Here is a 22,273-nt window from a genome sequence, read left to right as displayed (position 1 = left end):
ATTGTAAAATGGAAATGATGTGTGGACTCTTTTCTTTTTGTTTGTATTTTTTATTAAAAAAAAAAAATGTCCAACCAATAAACCCCATAAAAATCGCTGCCCAAAACCTGACTTACTAGTAAGCAGTGCATATTAACCACTTTCAATGATCCAAAAGCTCTTACAAATGTGATAATTATACATATCATTCACATGTGATTGTCAAATACAACCCAACAGAGATAATAGCCCTGATATAACAAAACTGAAAAAAATATAAAAAATGAACAGTCAAGTTGTATCAAGATATTTATAAAAAGGGCCCAAAGACTCTGTTTTTGGAACTAGTTTCATCCAGAGCTGAAACCCCAATACTAATGAAAGTAACAAGTGTGTGCTCTCTGTCCTCAGCTGCTGCAGGACGAGCTGGCTGAGCGCTCAGTGCAGCTGGAGAAGGTGAAGAGAGCCGGGAGAGACCTGGTCAGCACTGAAGAGTCTCCTTCACTGAAGGCTGTGGACATCCTCTGTGCTGCAGGTGAGAAACTCAGTTACCCTGTGTTGATACATTCATGTAAAAATGCCATTATTGAGCCAAGTCACAACTTAGAATCAGCTTTGGTTCTGGAGAAATGATGAGATAGACAACCAATGCACCGAAACACAATATTCAATATTTGTATTTTCATCGTTTTATTCATGTAAGTAATGAGACACAGACAGAGCCTCTTGTAGGGTTACATCACAGAGAAACACAGGTTATGAAACATCATCTAGACCTTCATAACAATAACATTGAAGATAACATACTCAGCAGAGAAAATACATTTCATTCTAATCACCAGACTTTGTTTTCTCCAACATAACATCATTTCAGTATACTATTTGGGATAAACACTTATCACTGCCCCAATTTCCATGACGTAGTTGAGAAAGGTCATGTTTAATGTTCGCCGCTCCTTCTCTCCAGACGGCCTGGAGAAGAGGTTTGGCTCGCTCTCTGCCTCTGTGTCGGAGCGGGCGGAGCAGCTGCAGACGGCGGTGGCGCAGTCGGTCAGCGTGCAGGAGGGTCTGACGGCTCTGCTGGGCTGGCTGGACAAACTGCCTCTGACCCCGGGCCCTGTGGAGCCCACCGCTCAGGCCCTGCAGGACGCCCTGACCCAGAACCAGGTACGAGTTAGCCTCAAGTCATCGGGAACACTTTTTTTGGCTAGACCACCTGCTACTAAGTTCTATAGGATTTTCAGCATTTTAACACATTTTTGGATGAGATGAATCAATTCAACTTTGTCTGTAGATGTTTAAAAGATTCTTTGTCATTATCCAATACATACTTCAATAAACTGACATTTTATTATTGATAATATTAATGGATAATGCAATTGAAATAAGATTCACGATGTTTGAGGGGTTGATCCTTTTTGCCTTATAGCTAATGTATATTTATTTATATTAAAACATATATAAAATAATCATACGAGGAGTTTATCTTTTATTTACACAGCTAAAAATATAGTCAAGAACTTTGAAAAAATGTCGCTCTCAACACTACGTTACCATAGTAACACAGTGACTATGTCGAACTGTAACTGTGTTAGTATTAATGGTAAAACACTTGTGCTTTTGTTTATGTCTTAATGTGTACATATGTATAAATGTGTCTGTTGATTGTGTATATATAGGATATACATATTTTATACATATTTTTGTATTCGGGATTGTGGGAAACAGTATTTCGATCTCTCTGTCTGTACACACAAACGGAAAGATTGACAATAAAGTTGACTTTGACTTAAGAAACGGCACATGAGATCATTGCTTGTGTTTAACCACAGGTTGAGTGAGTACAGCTCAACTCAAGTATTCTCTTAGGTTTCAAATACTATATGGATAATCTTTTTAAACATCTACAGAAAATCAAAACCGTTCTCCACTAAGTGGCTGTAATCTGTTGATTGTTTTTGATTTATTGTTAATTGTTATTCTAAAAAGCGAAAATTGCATTCTAAATAGAATTTGTTCCTCGTCTTTACCCAGAAACTTCGCCAGGAGCTGCTGTCCCGGCAGGGCAGCGTGGAAGCAACGCGAGACTCCATCTCCAAACTCCTGCAGAGCTCGGACGCCTCAACGGCCTCGGGCCTGCAGGGCTCTTTAGACCAGCTGACTCAGCGCTACGCCGCAGCGCAGGGCAGCCAGGCGGAGAGCGAGGCCCAGCTCAAAGGGCTGCTGCCCCGCCTGGAGAGCTACGAGCGGCTGGGGGCCGACCTCCAGGTCTTCACCCAGAGCCGACTGAAGGCCCTGAGCCCAGGGGGGCAGCCTGAGCGCAGCGTGGACGACTACAGGCAGACCATCGAGGTCAGCAGTTATATCACTTCAACTGTCTGACACCTAAGAGCCTCTGAGAGATAAGTGGATAAGTTCTACTGCTGGTGCATTCAACGCTGTCCGTCTTTTCTCAGGAGGTCAAGTCTGAGCTGGAGCAGGAAGCCGGTCAGCTGAAATCCTTCTGCAACCTGGGCACCGATCTCAGCCAATCAAAAGCTTTCAATAACACACAAAGCTTATTGGATAATGTCAAAGGAGTGTCAGATGAGTTCACCCAACTGGAAGCCAATGTCAACCAAAGGTAACATTTTTATAAGATAACACGTAAGAACCGCCTTTTTTAAATCATTCAGCCATACATGTGAAGTATTACATTTTCCTCACCTTGCAGAGGAAGGTTTGGTCCTTTTTTTGCCATTTTCTATAGAAAATCCTACATTAAAATCAATATTATTAATATGTGATCTTAACGTTGTGTTGTCAGTAGGAAATAATTATAACTATGAAGGTTGTACATAACAATGGGAGTGATTTGAAGGAATATTTATAAGAACCAACCCTTCCTATGATTTCTGCACTGTGCCATAGATGACACAAGGGGGCAGCAAACACAAAATCATTCAGCTATGAAGTTTTTGATGTTAAAATATGACCAGCTTCAGCTCCAGTTTGACTGACAACCAAAGATAACTTCAGCAACAGATGAAGCGAATCTTAAATATTAAGATTTGATTTGATTGGATACTTATGAAAAATACTTGTGAGTGTCTCTGAGAACAGACCACGCCGCTGGCATTTACAACATTTGTTTTCTAATTCTGTAGCCTTCACAGTGAACCAGTTGCTATGCCTACCCTGGGTGACGTGGATTCAGCCACTTGAAGCCTGTCAGGAGGGGGGCTGGGAAATTATAAATACCATCAGTCTGGTGCAGATTTATTTCATTATATAACTAATATTAGCTGTTAATGGACATATTTAAATATATCCTGAACAGATACCAAGAGATGAGGAATGTGACCATTTATCTATCATTTATAACATGTAGCTTGTAAACTCTTAACTTGCTGCACTGCAGTTGCTTACAGTGCAGCGTGTCCGTGTCTCTACTGTATCTGTGTGAAGCCCCGGAGCTAATATAAGCAGCGTGGACACGGCTCATTGTCCATCCCATAAACGGCCTACTCATATGACCCCCAGCCCTGAATCCTGAGGGGAGAAAATAGCAGCACGATAATGATACGTCTGTTCTGTCTACGGGCCATCAGCACTTTGCAACCACAGCTAGAGGCTGAGAGAGTGAGGTCAAGGCTGAGAAAAGGAAGGCCAGTGTGAGCTTTCAAGTTTGATCAGTTTTATTATTGTTCTAGCCCAATTTGCCTCAAGGCGCTGTACAATCTGAAGGTCAAACAACATTCTGACAATTTGATTCAGAAGAGAAAAGTAAACACAAAATATTTTGAAAGGGGAAAAAATGGGAGAAACGTCAGCAACAGATGGATTCCTCTCCAAGAACAAACAGACATGCAATAAATAAACGTGTATTATTTTCATTTTGAGTATCAGAAATGCTTTTCACCAAATGCTGCTCTGTTTTATTGATTATTTGGACAATCAGATATTTGCAGATATAGAGACACAATTTCATATAATATGCCTATTTTGCAAAATCAGTTTACATTCATATCAACTCACAAAAAGCAACTTAACCAGGATCTGACTATGTTATAACTGTAGGAAGGATGTGTGCCTAGAAAGAAATAGTTAAGTGATGTGCCATGGGAATTTCCCCACAATGTTTGTTGCAATATTGTATCATTGAAGTGACACGTATATTCACTAATGTAACAATAAAACACTTTAACAGACATAGGTTTACATTGCGTTAAAGTGTAGGATGGATTATTTTATTTTATCTATATTCCCACTTTATGTAACTCCTCCTCATCCTCTCTATCACTGCCTCCTACCTTCTCTTTCTTTCTTTTTCTATAACATGTCCTCTCTGCCTCTGCCTGCCTCCGACAGGTTTGCTGCCCTCCAGGCCTGTGAGCAGCAGCTCCTGCAGTTCCGCGGGCTCTCCGGCTCCCTCCTCAGGTGGCTCCAGACAGGGCAGGACCAGCTGGCGGCCAAAGAGGCCAACCTCAACACAGAGAGCCTGCAGAGGAGAGTCCAGCAGCTCAAGGTGTGTGTCTCTCATCATTCATTCATAACAAATGACTCAAAAGCCATGCCCTTCCACTCGTTTGAAAAAAATCATGTGTTCTTAAGCCACAATGACTCAGCAAATTGCATCTTGCCTCCAGGACTTGCTGGATGACTGGGAGTCTCAGGGAGGAAGAGTTCAGGATCTGAACAAGACGGGCTCTGAGCTGGAGTCGCTCATCATCGACATCACCGCTCCTAAGACCAAAACTGGTAAGAGACGCCAAACATATAAAACCCTCAACTCTCAGTTTGAATTACTTATTTATAATAAGGGCTTTTTTACAAGATGATGTAGGTGGGAGGAAAAATAATCACTGAGGGGTTTATAAAATGATTTGACCGGAGAGAAAAACAGAACTGAAAAACAAAATATGAACACAAGGGAGAAGGCAGAATAGAGCGAAACAGAATATATTATAATTTGCATTTAGAATCACTACTTCTGTTATAATAACTCATTTTGTGGTACAGCTCACCTGTGATGGTTTCAGAGGTCATAAGATGTATTTCTTTTTTTAATGTAAAGTGCAGACAAATGCAACAAAGCCACCAATCTTAAGAATTGTTTTAGTGTTCTGTAATTAATTAAAAAGTCAAATGCGAAATTTTGAGAAAGCCAAATAACTTTGTTGGTTGGATAACAAAGCAGATTTCACACATTTGATACACTCATTACATTTCGATGTAATTGAAGTGTATTGGTATCGTGCATGACTGCATCACTTCTGTCGTCTGTTTCCACCGCTTTCGGTCCTGTTTTCTGTATGACCTTGTACAAGTGTTGTAGTGCACTGTCTCAGTCCGCTGTGTCTCTCCCAGGTCTTCCTCACATCAATGTCTCAGCAGGGCCCAGCAGTGTCAATGGCATCCACACCTGTAAAGGTGAGATCTGCCTCTAGCTCTCTTTCTCTTTTAGTTCAGTACCTCCTCCAAATGAGTACAACAAAAGCTTCATTGAATTTGTCTCCTGTTCTGTTGCTGGTCTCTGGTCACTTTATATGATGACTCTTAAATGATTACTGTTTTCTGTTTCAACTGTCCTGTCTCCATCAGCTGTCTGTCCATGCAGATATCTGTCAGTGGCATTTGTCCAATGCAAAATAAATATTGCCCTGTTTACATGTACTAGCTGTCTGAAGGCTCATAACAACTGTATACCTTATTAGCATTAGCACTGATTGTCCTACAGGTCACACTCCCAGGGGCCCTGACTCTCAGAATATGGCTAAAAAAACAACACAAGACACCCAAAATACATACACATAACGATTACAAAGACATTTAAGACAACATCAAAGTTTCAAAACTACAAAAAGACACACAAGACGACTACACATAGATGCAAAACTTTGAAAAATTGCACAAGACAATCAAAGAGATGGAAAACTCAAACAACTCAAAACAATAACCACAAGGAGATGCAATAAAATACTACAAATATACATAAAACTACCACATAGAAACCTAACATAGGTGTTAAGCGACTAAAACAAGGCACGAATTGTGACTCTTTGTGTTTGGTGGTCTTGGTTCATGTAGACTTGGGGCTTCTAGCATCTCTGTGCCCAGGGGCCCATTCTCACACAATCCATCCATGCTTATTACCCTACCTTTGTTGACTCTATTGTTCTTACATTACCTATCTGTTTGTGTTTGTTTCTGCTAATCTCAATAGCAATATGCTAATCCGTTTGCTCCTTTCCCTCACTGTGCCCTCAGACCTGACGGAGCTCCAGGTAGCCGTGTCTGATGTGAACGGTCGGTATGAGGCGCTGGGGGGGGATCTGAAGGAGCGTCTGGGCAGACAGGAGGTGTCTCTGGAGCTGAGGCAGAAGGCCAGGCAGGATGCTGAGGAGCTGAAGAGCTGGCTGACAGACAGGGAGAGCAGCCTGAGACAGGGACAGACCGCCTCCCCCTCCAAACCGGAGGTGGTCCGCGCCCAGGCCCAGGAGAACAAGGTAGGACCGGATCCCTCTATTGGGCTTTTCTCTAACAATGAAAATCATGCAATAAGATCACGGTATATACTCTTAAATCAAATCAAATCAAGTTTTATTTATATAGCACATTTTTAAACGATTTTTGGTCGAGCCAAAGTGCTGTACAACTTAAGAGTTAGGTTATTCTGTTGCTTTTTTTCCCTATTTTTGTAGTCCTTCAGCTATTTTGGACTCATTGTATATAATTAAATTATATAAGATTGCAATATTATAATATATTAATGTTATTAATTAGTGCAACTGTCTTTATTTTTATTTATTTTATTTTGGGTTTCAAAAATAAATAAATAAAACGTAATAAGATATATTACAATCTTTACTCGTTGTTTAAAGTCTTTAAACCAAATACATTTTTTTTAAATGTAGCTTTTCCAATCCATTTTCATTTATGAAATCTGCAGGAGAGTGACCTGGACACATTACATTGTCTAAACTCACACATCAGGACTCTCTTTGCCTCATCTAAGTTATGAAGTCATATGAAATGGATGCAGTATTTAACTGCTGGTCTTCTTCCCGTTCTTCTCCAGGCTCTGCTCTCAGAGCTGGCGGAGCACTCTGGGAAGGTGGAGGAGCTGAAGAGCTCGCTGAGGAAACTGATCGCCGACAATCCAGATTCTCCTGAGGCCGACACCTGGAGGCAGCAGCTGCAGGAGATAGGTGTGTGCTAAAGATGACACAAAAATACATGAGGGCGTTTGACCAGATGATGGGAGCCACTTTACAGAAACTGGAGGCAGAAACTGAAGTCAAATGATGGGGGGGGACAGCTTTGAGGAATACTTTGCAGTACAAGTCAAAGACCCTGTGTAGCCATTATGAAGAAAAACCCAGATACAGAGAAGGGACAAGGCCTGAGGGATTTAAATAATCATCCATTTAGAGAAATATGATAAGTGAAAACAGTCGGTGAGCTTATGTTACGTTATGTCTGTCTTGCCTGTAATTTATTTTCTTATTGGCAATAGTTTGTAATGAAAATATTTGAAATAAAGGTTGATTGTTCTTTTGTTAGGTTATACCTGGGCAAAATCCAGGGTATATTGGCAGAAGATGAATATCTCTTTCAAATGATTTTGGCTCCTAGCAAGAAAGCCATCACGCAGGAATGGCTGCAGCCTTCCAACAACGGATGACTGCACTGCCAATGAAATAAACTACCATGTAAAAAAACACTGGAAACAAAAGGAGTTTAATTGAGGCGCAAAAGAAAATGTGTTTAAAAACTGAGAAAAGATGAAAACAAGATGAGGTATTCTTACTGTGGTGTGTTTTGAAAACCGTTAAAAAGAAGGTGGTATGGAGCCTCTGAATTTGAAATACTTTTTCAAGAGATGGCGAGGAACCGAGGAATCGATATAATCCAGGGACAGAGTGGGAAGTGTTCTTTTCAAAGATATTTTTTGTCTTGCATATCTGATATTTTTACCAGCCTCCTATGATGTAACCAAGACAGAAATATTTATATTATATTTATGTCAGATTCTATCATGCCTTTTCAAAGCCATTTGGACTGAATACACACACACACTGATGGATGCCCAGAAAATGAGTCAGAGTGGGAGAAGTAGAGAATAATTAGGGGGAGGGACAAAGGGTGAAATCATTTAAATAGTTTTCTTCTACACTTTGATTCACCTTGGATTTCATCTCCATTATTGATATTATTTCGTATTACCCTTGATTTTTCATAACCCCCAAAAATTACAAACACGTGCAGCAACGTTTTTCATAACCCACTCTCAATTGACTACTCTCCCAGACTCGCGCTGGCAGACGGCCAATCAGACGGCAGCGCAGAGGCAGACGGAGCTGGAGACGTGTGCTGATAGGCTGGGCAGCTTCGCCTCAGCGGCCAGTCAGCTGGGCCCCTGGCTGAGGGAGAAGGAGCTGATGATGAGCGTGCTGGGGCCCCTGAGCATCGACCCCAACATGCTGAACACACAGAAGCAGCAAGCACAGGTTAGTGATGGAAGACAGGGATAACACCAAGTGATACAACACATTAATATGTACGCACACACACAATGTGGTAATCCATACACAAAATCCAGCTTAAGGAGAAATACATCAAGAAAAGAAACGGAATAATGACAAAAGCTAATGTGTATTAGTAATTCCATTGGCTGTTAATACAACATATACTCCTTCATACTCTTATTTTGACATTCAAATGCACTCTTAAATCATGAACTCAGGCTGATAGTATGAAAATATTTGACACATTTTCAAGACATATGTGTACATTAAATTACAAACCACAAAGTTATGTGTTAATATTTAGTGAACCAGCAGTGTATAAAAAAAAGTCAGGTTGTTAAATCTATATAATTCCTAATTTTTATAATTTCTTAAAATTAAAAACAATAATAATAAAACCCTGCTTTTCTAAATGCTATTTTTTATTTATCAAACAAAAAACCTACTTTTTGATTAAAATATTTATTTCATTAAAATGAATATTTGAATCTCTCCTCGTTTATCTTCCAGTTCATGCTGCGTGAGTTTGACACGAGGCGGCCGCAGTTTGAGCAGCTGACCCAGTCTGCGGAGGGAATCCTTTCCCAGACTGGGGACTCTGCTCAGGACCCCAAGGACCTGGCGGAGGTGCGGTCTGAGCTGGGCTCCATCTCCCAGCAGTGGGAGGAGCTTACCAACCGACTGACCCAGAGGTCAAACCACATCGACCAGGCGCAAGGAACCAGCGAACAGTACCAGGTAAGTCAGATTGACTTGACAGTATGGATTCATGTTATACTGTCACTATGACGCCATTATTTCCTAACCCCCCTCGTCCCCCGCCCAGGCCCTGCTCAGACAGCTCTCCTCCAGTGTTTCTGCTCTGGGGGAGAGGTTGGATGGTCAGGCCTCGCTGAGCGCTCAGCCCGAGGCGCTAAAACTCCGCCTGCAGGAGACAGGTGAGATCCGCTCTGAGCTGGAGAGGCGGCGCTGCGAGCTGGGCGAGGCGGAGAGGCTCTGCAGCGAGCTGAGCAGCATCGTGGCCGAGCCGTACCTGAAGGAGGAGCTGAGCAAACGCCTGCAGAGTGTCAGCGCCCCGCTCAGGAGTTTAGAGGAGCGCGCAGGTTGGTGGACTTCATGTGGTTGATATGTGCTTTTAGTGAGTTTAATGACACAATGGTCCCGTTCAAAAAAATAAAATCTGTATTTGTTTTTCGTCACAAAAATAGAGAGATTAGTTTAAGCATCTTTCTCCTCCCCTCCTATTTCCTTATAGATGGTCATGACCGGGGTAAATATTAAATTGTCCTACTGTATATTGAAAACTGAAATTAAATACATATATAAACATGAATCACACATTAGTGACTACTAAAAACAACTAAATCCAACCTAAATCAATATATAAGTCTTATGATGCTTGACATTTCTCACTCAATTTAAGAACTAAAAAAAGTGAGTTACATTTGCCTTTATCCGCCAGATAATCTGTCAGCAGTCATTACAGAACCAAATCATTTATTTGTTATAGAATTTTGGACATGATGATCAGCTTTAGTTATAGTTCTCCTTTAATTCATGTACTAAGTACGTACATTTCTCAAAATTAAAGACCGCGATCTCTGTAAGTGTTCTGGTATGTTTATGCTTGACTTATATGCAGATAGTAATTTTCTCTACAGAGATAATGATCTACTATGATGATGACAAGTTGATGTGGTTAAACCATATTCTCTTCCAAACGTAATCCCTCTTCAGCTGTAATAGGAATAGTGTTTTGATTTCAATGAAACTGACAAATCCACCAAAAATAAATACAACAAAAACTCTTTCTTTTAGTTTGAAAGAGCTTCTCAGTGTTTATGTTTGTAAATCCCTGTGTTTGTCTTCCCTCTAGCTGACGGGCTGTCTCAGCTCCAGGCCGCTCTGTCGTCCACGCAGCAGTTCCAGCAGATGTTTGAGGAGCTGCGCTCGTGGCTCGACAAGCAGTCGGATCCCAGAGCGTCTTCCCCAGACTCCCTTCCCTGTCAGCCGCAGGCCATCCGCTCCCTGCTGGCTCAGACTGACGACCTCCAGCGGGGGGTCGCCAGTCAGAGAGGCTCCTACGAGCTGCTGCAGGCCGAGGGAGCGTCGCTGCTCGCCTCTCTCCCCGCGGGCGGAGAGGAGCGCTCTGCCCTGCAGTCTCGCCTGGCCTCCTTGAAACAGGACTGGGATGGGATGAACCAGAAGATCGCGGATCGAGAGAGCAGACTGAAAGCCACACTCAGCAAAGCAGAAACCTACCAGCAGCACAAGGCCGAGCTGGTACCGTGGTTAGCGGAGTGTGAGGGGAAAGATGCTGAGATCCAGCCATCACTGGACCCTGCGGCGCTGGATAAAGCCCTGCAGAAGGGCCGAGGTCTATCACTGGACATCGAAAGACGACAACCCCTCCTCGAGGCCTTCAACACAGCAGCAGATCAGCTGCTGGAGCAATGCTGCATCGGGGACGAAGAGGTACGTACTTCTACGTTGGTTTCTACTCTCAAGTGTGTTTTTTATTATTAAGCTTGAGGAATTTGGGTGTATGTTAGCTTATTTTGATTTGTGGTCTTTAAAAGTCACAGCTAAACTGATGAACTCATGTTCTGCAGGTACGAGATGAGAAGGCCCAGCTGAACCGCAGGGTGGACGGACTGGGGGAGAGGCTCCATCAGCGCTCCTCCCAGCTGGAGGAGCTGGCTGGACGTCTGAAGGAGTTTGAGGAGGGCAGGCAGGCAGCGGAGAGGAGGCTGGAGGCCGCCAAGCACCAAATTGAAGTCCAGGAGGCTCTGGGTCCACAGGTAGAAAAAAACTACTGTCTTCAGTAGTCTCTTTTACTCTATACCAAAGGGTAAACACTTAACTGGGACAGACAACATGATATGGCTTTTGATGACTGGTTACCCTAAACTTCATATACATATAAGAATACAATATTTACTTAATTTCAAGTATGTTTTTTTAATAAATATGTATTATCTATTTAAGTTGATTTTTTTCGACCTGTATTTCCTTATTTTGACAGTATAGCATTCATTTGTTATTATTATAAAATGTTTTATTGTTGTATGTGATGTTTACATATTGAGGGTAGCGGTGATTGTGCACTCCTCTCAATATAAATATGTATTATACAAAAGTGCCAAATAGAATATGACTACTATTAGGGATGCTCCGATCGATCGGACACCGATCGAGATCGGCCGATACTCACTCTCTACCGATCGATCGGTGCTCTCTAAACATGCCGATCGCAAGAGCCGATCACATGACGTTAAATACATGACACTTTTCTCTGTGCGCGGCAAAACAAGCTCGCCAAAATGGCTTCACCGGTCTGGCAGTATTTTAAGGTGTCCGAAAAAGACAGTAAAATAGCGGTATGCAACGTGAGTGAAGCAGAAATCCTGCAGCTCCACCTGCTGTGACGGACCGGTGAGCGGAGCAAAACACACACTAACGCAGCCTACACACGGCGGCGTGCGTTGCCGCTTGGCGGTGGGCGTGTCTTGAGCTTGGGGAGTTTACGCGAGCAACGCGACCAACAACCAATCACATGAATCTCCCGTGTCTCTCCCCAAGGGCTGGAAAATTGAAGAAGTGACCAGAAAGTCGGGTTTGTCAGCTGGAAAAAGCGATGTCTATTATTTTAGGTACTAAACGAACGGGGGCTTGCAAAACGTTTAGCTGCTGCAGGACACAAGAGTTTGCGGAAACAAGACATGAGTTGATAATTGGAAGGGGGGATCTGTGTAAAGTTTGTGATGGGAAGGGGGGGGGGGGGTTCTGTTTGCAGCGGGGTAAAAAGGCTTTAAAAAGGCTCCCGTGTATGAATCTCACCATAGACATTAATGTCTAAAAAGCGATTTTTAATTAATGTCTATGGTGCTATTTTATGCAACATTGCATGGTGGCTAAATATACTGTCTATGCCTGCTGTCCATTCAAACGAAGTACACTGGATATAAACTCCCCAAACAGGCGAAAACCTAGCAGTTTCACCCACTGTCTCTACCACCTCCCTCCATGCCTGGCTCCTCCGGTTTGTATCCCGGTAGGTGAACAGGGACTGAAAGCACCGGGTGATTCCCTACCGCTACGATTATTTTCTCCTAAATTTTTTGGCATATGAGGAAATGAACTGCGGTCTGGCTCTCCCAGCATACACGCGGTGAACTGTCAGATTTGCATACGCGGGATTTGATTGGCTGCCAGCTTCTAAAGTAGAACATTCTCTACTTTTGCAGCGAGCACCGCGAGGAAAGCTACGCTTTGCTCCCAGAATGCAGTTCGGCGAATCGTGACGTCACCCCATTCAAAGTGAATGGGCAGAAGCGTTGAAGAGTCACCGCACGCCGCCGTGTGTAGGGGCCGTAAGAGTTAGACCTAACACACTTAGCTATTTGATCTACCTCTGGAACAAGCTAAACTACAGTAGTTATAAATATATGTATTCTTCACTGTCGGGTCACTCATTACTGGATCAGTGAGCTGCATGAGATACTGACAGGCTGTCAGGAGAGAGAGAGAGGGGGAGAGGAAAAGAGAGCGCTTCCGCTCATTTCTCCCGTGGTATTATCCAAAGTGAATGTAAACTTGAATAATGTACATCATTTGAATGTAATAATTAAGTTGATTGTTGTTTGGAAGCTCCAGTGAATGAGCCCCATTAACTGAGTTTTAAACATCACTTTAAATGGAAGATTTAAAGTGATGTTTAAATCTTCCATTTAGGCCCCGCCCACTCGATCGGATCGGCGATCGGTATCGGCCGATACTGATTCCGGCGATCGGCGATCGCCCCCAAAATTGGCGATCGGAGCATCCCTAACTACTATGGTTTTTATGAAGACATAATTAAAAGCTTTGGCGCTTTGTGTTTCCTTCTCTCCCCCCCCCCCCCCCCCCCCCCCCCAGGCGTGCAGTGCTAAGAGCCTGGAGCGTCTGAGGAGTCAGCAGGAGGGTCTCCGCTCCCTGAAGCCTCAGGTGGTGTACCTCAGGGACCTGGCCCAGGGTCTGGTGCAGGACGCCCCGCAGACACCGGGGGGCAGCACCGAGGGTGCCAAGAGGCTCCAGGAGCAGGCCAGGGGCACGGAGAAGGAGTATGAAGACGTCACTGACAAGGTGAGGAGCAGAGTCAGGAAAAGAGAAGGAAATATTATTGGTTTTCTTTGTTGTAAATGCTCCAGGTTTGGATAATGATCATTGCACAGAAGGACATCAAACATGCCTCAACATTTCTCTCTTAATGAAAGCTATGCCTAAGACAGAACAATTATATGATAACACCAACTTCTGAACACTAACGCTCATTATATCAATATGCAGTGCTGTCAACTAAAACTTGATCAGGTTGCTTAATGTGATTATAAAAACATTTGACACATAACTAAGACTAAATAAATAGATGACACATTTTCCGGGCACGTTTATGTTTGAGTTTATGGATATACAGTACAATTTCTGATACAGTGCACTGATGAGATTCAGGGGGAGTTGTGTTTTTGTAGCATACTGTTTCTCTTTACACTTTACTCCTCCTGAACCTGATTTGGATTGCCAACAAAAAGCTAGTGTATGTCCAAAATATTCTAGAGCCATATATTAAAACAATGCTGAATCTGCAGGTAGCTGTGGAAACACAGCAGAACATAAGAGCTGTGGAATCCTAAAAGTAATGAATTGATGTAACATTTTGCACATAAAGCCGTTATAAGTGAAAAAGAGGCTAACTATGTATAGCGAGGGTCACAGCGTGTGTGTATATGTGCCGATGTATGTGTGTTTTTGCTCAGTGTCAGTGCGCTGAGAGAGAGCAAACAACCAGAGCTGTCAGAATAGTTTGACTATTTGACCCACAGTAGTCATATATGGTCACTGTGGACATTTAGCACTTAATCAGGGTGAAATGTAAACAGGAGAATGCAGCACTAAGTAAGAATGCTTATTACTTATTTGATGCATTCCAGCTTCCATGTAAGGGTAGAGCTATCACAGGAACCTTTTACTGTTTATAACACCACAGCAGCAGTCCTCTGTTATTCAGATGTCTTACTTCTCTTTTTATATTATTGATCTGATGTCATTGTTATTGAGAGAAAAGTTTCTGGAGATCAGATCACTCAGATAATGCTGCTACTGTCTCCTTGTATCACCCAGACAACATCTATTTGTACATGCTGTTATGTTACATCATTTCTGGATTGGTCACACTTTATTGTGCTAGTACCTAGTAAAATATAACCACACATGCTCCTGGGTTTTATTAGGGGATCACATCACCGTCCTCTATTTAGAGTTCATTTAAGGGTTGCTTAGTTGTGACTTTTGTATGGGGCCGCAAGGTGCAAACAAGCTACAACAGCCCAAAACATTTCCAGTAGCAGAAATGCGCTACAGTTTAAAAAACAATGCAAATGCAAAAACACAAATGTGCCAAAACACGTGAAAATTAAGAAACATCTTCACCAACTTGACAACACATGCGCAGCATTTAGAAAACACTCACCAACGCAGCGAAGCGCGTTACTCCTAATGCAAATGTTTTGTGCTGTTGTAGCGCGTTTGCACTCATCGGCCACCGAACTTTTATGATAATTCGCAAGAAAATGCCCTGAAAAATAAATGAATGACAACAGATTTGGCAAGGCAAGGCAAGGCAAGGCAAGTTTATTTATATAGCACTTTTCTGTACGCGACAATTCAAAGTGCTTTACAAAACAAATTAAAAGACTTGTTATGAATAAATACAGTAAAAACACATTATATAATGGCATTTTACAACAGGCATTACAAAGCAAAGATAATAAAATAATAAAAATAAACACCACAGGTACAATACATATTTAAAAGGCATACTGTAGTTCGAATATGAGCAGCTCAATTAAAAGCAGCGGCAAAGAGATATGTTTTTAGTCTCGATTTAAAAATGGTAAGCGTTTCTGCGGACGTGCATGATTTGGGTAGTTTGTTCCAGAGTGTCGGGGCATAATAGCTAAATGCTGCCTCTCCATGTTTTGTTGTTACTCTCGGAACCGATAGCAGACCCGTCCCAGAAGACCTGAGACACCTTGATGGCTCGTAATTGTGTAGGAGTTCAACAATATACTTTGGTCCTAAACCATGTAATGATTTAAAAACTAGCAATAGTACTTTAAAATCAATTCTTTGGCCGACTGGAAGCCAATGTAAAGATTTCAGAACCGGACTGATGTGATCCACTCTTTTAGTGTTAGTGAGGACATGTGCAGCAGCATTCTGAATCAGCTGCAGCTTTCTGATGGATTTTTTTGTCAGCCCTGTGAATACACTATTGCAGTAGTCGAGTCTACTGAAAATAAAAGCATGGACAAGCTTTTCTAAGTCCTGTTGTAACATTAGTCCTTAATTAATCCTCGATATATTATTCAGGTAATAGTATGCAGACCTAATGACTGTTGTAATGTGGCTGTTGAAATTCAGGTCTGAGTCCATCACTACACCCAGATTTCTGGCTTTATTAGTGGCTTTGTAGTCTGCCGACTGAAGCTCTGTGATTTACTTTTAATCGGTCCTTCTTTGCTCCAAAAACAAAGATCTCAGTTTTTTGTTTGTTCAGTTGGAGAAAGTTCTGAGTCATCCAGTCAGTGATGTGCTCAATGCACTTGCTCAGTGTTCTAATTGGAGAATAGTCTCCTGGTGTGATTTTAAAATAAATCTGGGTGTCGTCTGCATAGATGTGATAGCTTAGATCGCTCTTTTTAATAATTTCAGCCAGAGGTAGCATATAAATATTAAAAAGCAAAGGTCCTAAGATGGAGCCTTGAGGAACACCGCATGACATATTTGTCAAAGTTGATGTGTAGTTGCCTATTGAGACAACGTTTTTTCTGTCCTTTAAGTAGGTACTAAACCAATTTAGAGCTGTTCCTGAAACTCCCACCCAGTTCTAGACGGTCTAGCAATATGTTGTGGTCAACAGTGTCAAATGCAGCGCTGAGATCTAATAATACTAAAACTGATATTCTGCCACTGTCTGTGTTTAAATGAATGTCATTTAAGACCTTTACAAGTGCAGTTTCAGTGCTGTGGTTAGGTCGAAAGCCAGACTGAAACACATCAAAACCGTCATTTAAAAACATGAAATGACTGAACTGTTGAAAAACAACTTTTTCAATCAATTTGCTTAAAAAAGGAAGGTTTGATATTGGCCTGTAATTATTCATTACGGTTGTGTCTAAGTTATGCTTTTTTAGGAGCGGTTTAATTACTGCAGTTTTCAGGGCCTGCGGAAATACACCTGTTTGAAGAGACTTGTTTACTATGTGCAGTATATCTGAGGCCATGCAGTGAAAAACAGTTTGGAAAAAGCCTGTCGGAATAATATCGAGGCTACAGGAGGAGGATTTCAGATGTTGAATAATGTCTTCCAGGTCATTAGCATTTTTCAGACGGAATTGTATGGTAGCTTTTTTTAAAGCGTTGTTCTGTGCTTTTATTCAACAATGACAACAAATATTTACCCCGCCACCGCCTTCTCTTTTTGTGCTTTTTTTTTAATCTTTCGGCTGCAAGGCACTTAATTTAGTATTTTTAATTGGGATGCACTTGATAATGAAATACAAGTTTTGACTGGATTGCTCCTAACACCTTCTGCGCCGTCTCCTCTGTAACATCTCTCCTCTTCTACTCCATCAGATCGAGCAGTGCTGCTCCTCCCTGGAGTCCCGACTGCAGGGCGTGGGTGAGGTCCAGTCTCACGTGCGCGACGTCTTCTCTCGCATTGCCGACCTGGATGATGAGCTGGACTCCCTCGGACCGGTTGGACGCGACGCAGACTCCCTGGCCTCTCAGGCCGACGCCCTGAAGGGCTACCTGTCCCGTCTGGGCGACCTGAGGGCGGAGCTGGAGGGTCACAACACAGACTGCACCACCATGCTGCGCCGGGAGGGCTCCTCCCCCGACCTCCTGGCTCTCAGGAGGGAGACGGAGGCTCTCAGCCGCCAGGCCGGCAAGGTGAGAGAGGAGGATGATCATTATAATAACCATGATGATGATCATGGCACAGTTATTGACAACATGAATTAGGGATGGGTCTCACCCTTACGGCATCATCACCATACTTAAGTCACAATACAATATGCAATTTTAAACATATTGCAATAACATATTTCCACTTCTTACCCTTTTTGGAGAATGTAAAACCAAAAGATCTGAGGCAGCAGCAGGCAGACAATAATGCATAAAGAAATGTAAAAGGAAATGTAAAAAGAAATGCATAAAGAAGGTAATAAAGTAAATATGAACATATATAGGGGGCGAAATGCAAAAGGACAAAAAATATATATAGATACATTTTATACATGAAATACAAACAAATGCAAAAATAAATAAATGTTAACGCTAATGCAAATAAGAAATTATAGTACATTTATTTTTAATGTTATTTTGGTCTGTTATTTTTTAATTTCTCATCAGAAGAAATCTCAGCATTCAGTGGATTAAATTATGGATCGCAACACAAAATACCGCAATTCAATGCTGTGTCGATTTTTTAAATATGATGTAAAATTCGGTCACAGTTCATTAATCTTTTGCTCCTTATCCTCCAGCTCAGCGAGCGTGGCCAAGGCCGGCTGGATCAGATCGACGACGCTGCAGAGAAGGTTCGGGAATTCTACAGGCTGGTGGCCGAGCTGCAAGGCATGCTGGGAAGGGCTGAAAATGGGCTGAACTCACAGGGCATGGTCGGCACGGAGGTGGAGATGATCAAACAGCAGCTGCAGGAGTTCAAGGTAGGCGGGACTACTTCTTGCTGGTTATCTACGCGGATGAATCATGTATGGATACGTGGGTAAAGTGGATTATGTCAGTGTGTATGAGTACATGTGTATTTGTCCTATTATCAGCTTCATTGTGTAGCTGGTAACATGAGATACTCTGACTGAATTCTGGGAGAAAAAGTTGTGTTCAGTCTGTTCCTTTCCCATCATACCACTGAAACTCATTTGCACGGATAAACCGAAAACCTTCGGCGGAACATGAGCTCAGGTTTAGGACACAGCTCTGTGTGTGCGTTATGAATAAGGACATTTAATCTCTGTGGAGCCTCTGAGGAGGTCTGTGCCCATCCTTTCCTCTTGTTCAGACCTCTGGAGACCATGAGGTAATGGGGTGTGTTGGTGTGCGTGTGTGTAAGTGTGTTAAGGACTCCCGTGGTTTGTCAGGAGTTAGATGGTGAATTTGAGTCACACATCTCTCTGAAAGGCCTGGCACGCTGCTGAATCACGCGGCTCTTTCTCTAGAGGACACATATGATGCTTCTCTTTACATTTCCCACAATCCACCAACACTCAGCTTTTGCTTTCTCTCTTTCTTATACATTCTTTATGATGTATAGTCACCGCCCTGCTTATGCTTTGAACTTGTTAGCGTCATCATGGTAAAGTACAGTAACAATTTAATAACCTTGCAAATCAGACGTCTCTTTTCTTTCTAGCAATTAACATGTGGTTCTCTAAACAATACCATTATGTTTCTTTGATCAATCTGCAAACAGTTAAACAATGACTTGATTCCTTGATTATCAAAATAGTTGGTGATTATTTTTTATGACGTATAATTATTTGCATTGCCAAAATGAAATTACTCAAAGATGTGACAAAAATAGATTTTTGCATTTATATTAAGCAAGAGAATGTAGATACAAAATGAAAAAGGTTTTAAGATGTGAGGATCATTCATTTTAATATAGGATATAGAGTTATCCTCTCTTTAAATAAGAAAAAAACACATTAATATCTACTATGCTGAAAGTGAAGGTACTCACTCATGTTGATTTGTTTAATACCTGTGTGTATTTAGAGAAAAAGAGCAGGCATAAATACATTCAGTAGTAGTTGATTGTTTCCTTAGCATCGGGGCTGACCTCAGGAATGTGCCTGGTATTTTATCACTCCTCCGCTGCTCTCTTCATGGCTGCACACGGCTCTTTCAGTCTCACTTCTGTCATTAAACGGCACATTTTCTCGCCATGATGTCATATCCTGTCCACTTTAGAAAGTATTTAAGTGTGTGAGGGCTCAGGAGAAGTATGCACCAAATCCCAGCAGAGGGCTGTGTGTGTGTGTTTTCTTAATGATTCTAGTGTTTTGAGCATTAATCATTTTCATACGTTTGGAAAATGTAGTAGGACTCCTGCTCGTTCTTCTGAGAATTATCGACTCCACTGTTAATAACGTGTGGGCGGATCAAAGATTATTTTTTTTCATGATTCTTTTCATACACACTTCCTGCTTTAACATTCCTACTCTCTCTCTCCTTTATCTTCTTTTAATTTGGGTATTTAATAAAACATCTCTTTCCTTTAAGTAATTACCTCTTCTTCATCCCTTCTCTCTGTTTCTGGGTCTCTCGTCCTCCTCCGCCCTCGCTGCATGCTGAGTAAATGTGTGGCAGAGAACAAACAGACAGAGGAGATAAAGAGGTGTTAAGAAATGGAGAGAGAGAGAGGTGTTATCAGAGAGAGAGAGAGAGAGAGAGAGAGAGATATAGATATTAAGAGCTAAATAGGCTGCAAATGAGAGCCAGATCAGACAAAGAGCATGAAGCTGTTTTCGTCATCATTTGGCCGTGCAGGCTTACAGGTGCACTGACAATCTGTTTTATGAAATATTTCAGTCAACACCATGATTTAAAAAGACAGTTGATGTTTGCTCAGAAGTGGTCAAATTACATTATGTTTAATCTTTTATATTTGTGAATTCAGCTTCAAGTTATTTAATTTATAATATTTCATAGAGCTACACAGTTAAGTTAACTAAGTGAGTAGAATGACAAAAATCGCTTTTAACACATTTTGTATTCAAAAATAGCAGAAAAATGCTGTTTTCATCCTGGAAAATTATAAGATTTCCTGCTTTTATCTGTTTTATAATATATATATATAAGTAAATATATTTTTGTTTTTGACTTAAAAAATACATTTACAGACTTCCGCTTGTCTTTTGAGAAAGTGGGATGAATATTTCTCCCTGTTTTCTGACATTTTAAAGACCAAAATAGAACAATAAACGATTCATATATATTTTTTTAAAACAGCATGTCAGTTGTTCATGAAGATAATTGTGAGTTGCAGGACTACTTTTTTGCAAAAAAAATTAAAATGTCTTCTAATTTGTGCAGGTATTTGCCTGTTTTATATAAAAAAAGAAAGTTATAGTACTTCCAGGCATTACTAAGACCAAATATAATGAGATAAAATGTAGGTGTTCATCATTTTGATTCTCTGATTAAGAATTCTTCGTTAAAACTGTGAACTTTGAGCTCACAGAGCAGCAGACAGACCGGTGGCAGACTGGGTGCAGAATGTTTAATAGCTGCTGTCTGAGGGGGATATAGAGCATGGGAAATGGTCTGCCACTCTATCTGGGGGAAAACGGGGTATTTATAGGAGGACAACGAAAGGATGATACAGGGGACATATTGTGGTCATGCAGAGCAGGATCACGAGGCAGGCATACAGATGCATGGAAACAGATAAGGAAATTATGGGATAGAGAGCACAGTGTCCTCTTTCTGACCCTCCTTGGACTCTAATGTGTCTGTTCTGTTTGTTAGCTTCCCAGAGTGAGGGATGGACGCAGAAAATACCTCTTTATTTCTTTTCTCCTTATACTTTCTACCCCCCTCTGTTTCTCTCTGTAACTGATCCAGCTCGGCTCATTTCAAACCTAAACATGTCTGTCTGGCTCCCAAACAGAGCAGGCCCCCCCTCTGCCCTCCCCCACCAGACCCCAATCCAAAGGGGTGATGTCATGCCGATGCTTAGAAATACTGAGAGGGCTCAGGGGAGTGTGTGTGTGTGTGTGTGTGTGTGTGTGTGTGTGTGTGTGTGTGTGTGTGTGTGTGTGTGTGTGTGTGTGTGTGTGTGTGTGTGTGTGTGTGTGTGTGTGTGTGTGTGTGTGTGTGTGTGTGTGTGTGTGTGTGTGTGTGTGTGTGTGTGTGTGTGTGTGGTGTGTGTGTGTGTGTGTGTGTGTGTGTGTGTGTGTGTGTGTGTGTGTGTGTGTGTGTGTGTGTGTGTGTGTGTGTGTGTGTGTGTGTGTGTGTGTGTGTGTGTGTGTGTGTGTGGTGTGTGTGTGTGTGGTGGGGGGGTCGCTATGGGAAGAGGGGTCGTGGGAGGTGATGTCGTCAGATTATTGTTAAACTTCCCAACGGTGATCTCACAGAGAAATACTGTTTCAATGAGAGAGTGAACGAGCAGACTTCCGCTGTCTACTTCGTCTTTATTAGCATTCCTTACAGAAATTAGCACTAGCTTATAATACAAAACTAAAATAAAAAAACCTCAATACTTTTTTTAGTACCAACAGAAATGTGTTTTTAGTGTCAAGATTTGAAAGCTGGCTTGAAATAATTGGTCTATACTTATTCTTTAATTACATTTCTTCTCCCATGTCATGCTTTTCCGGTTATTACCCGTCCCCTTGTGTGTTATGTAGCTAGTAGAGCCTCGCAGATGGGGGTGCTGCAGCCCCCTCAGCACCCCCCGCTTCCCGCGTCCATTCGCGATGTCTCGCTGTCTCGCAGACCCCACGCAGCAAGCAGGAAATGAACCCAGCTCACACTGTCACTCACAGCAGCGAGCCGCGCAACGTCCCGCCAACACGGCACCCAGAGCCCACACAGCATTCTCATCTGTTTGTCCTTACTGGTGTCATGTTCTGGTTGCTAACGCCATTGTAACACGTAATCACTGATGTTCCGCTGTAACGGTGGTAGACTCATCAGAACAGAGTGGGCGAGCT

The 22,273-nt window shown here is 42.0% G+C and overlaps 1 protein-coding gene across 1 annotated transcript in view; it reads left to right on the top strand.

Annotated features, from left to right (window-relative positions):
- Positions 1 to 22,273, top strand: part of macf1a (microtubule actin crosslinking factor 1a) — a 243,493-nt gene that overhangs the window by 159,087 nt on the left and 62,133 nt on the right. The window contains 17 exon segments of the mRNA XM_034124538.1: positions 391 to 514; positions 947 to 1,146; positions 2,014 to 2,331; positions 2,436 to 2,602; positions 4,330 to 4,486; positions 4,608 to 4,719; positions 5,329 to 5,391; positions 6,229 to 6,467; positions 7,040 to 7,169; positions 8,272 to 8,471; positions 9,000 to 9,227; positions 9,316 to 9,592; positions 10,366 to 10,964; positions 11,102 to 11,290; positions 13,407 to 13,613; positions 17,166 to 17,483; positions 18,080 to 18,262. Of these exon segments, the coding sequence (XP_033980429.1) occupies positions 391 to 514; positions 947 to 1,146; positions 2,014 to 2,331; positions 2,436 to 2,602; positions 4,330 to 4,486; positions 4,608 to 4,719; positions 5,329 to 5,391; positions 6,229 to 6,467; positions 7,040 to 7,169; positions 8,272 to 8,471; positions 9,000 to 9,227; positions 9,316 to 9,592; positions 10,366 to 10,964; positions 11,102 to 11,290; positions 13,407 to 13,613; positions 17,166 to 17,483; positions 18,080 to 18,262 (3,711 nt within the window).

The sequence above is a fragment of the Trematomus bernacchii genome, unplaced genomic scaffold (genome assembly GCF_902827165.1).
Source record: "Trematomus bernacchii unplaced genomic scaffold, fTreBer1.1, whole genome shotgun sequence".
NCBI lineage: Eukaryota > Metazoa > Chordata > Actinopteri > Perciformes > Nototheniidae > Trematomus > Trematomus bernacchii.
Note: the sequence above shows the minus strand (reverse complement) of the source record. Positions and strands in the feature narration are given on the sequence as shown.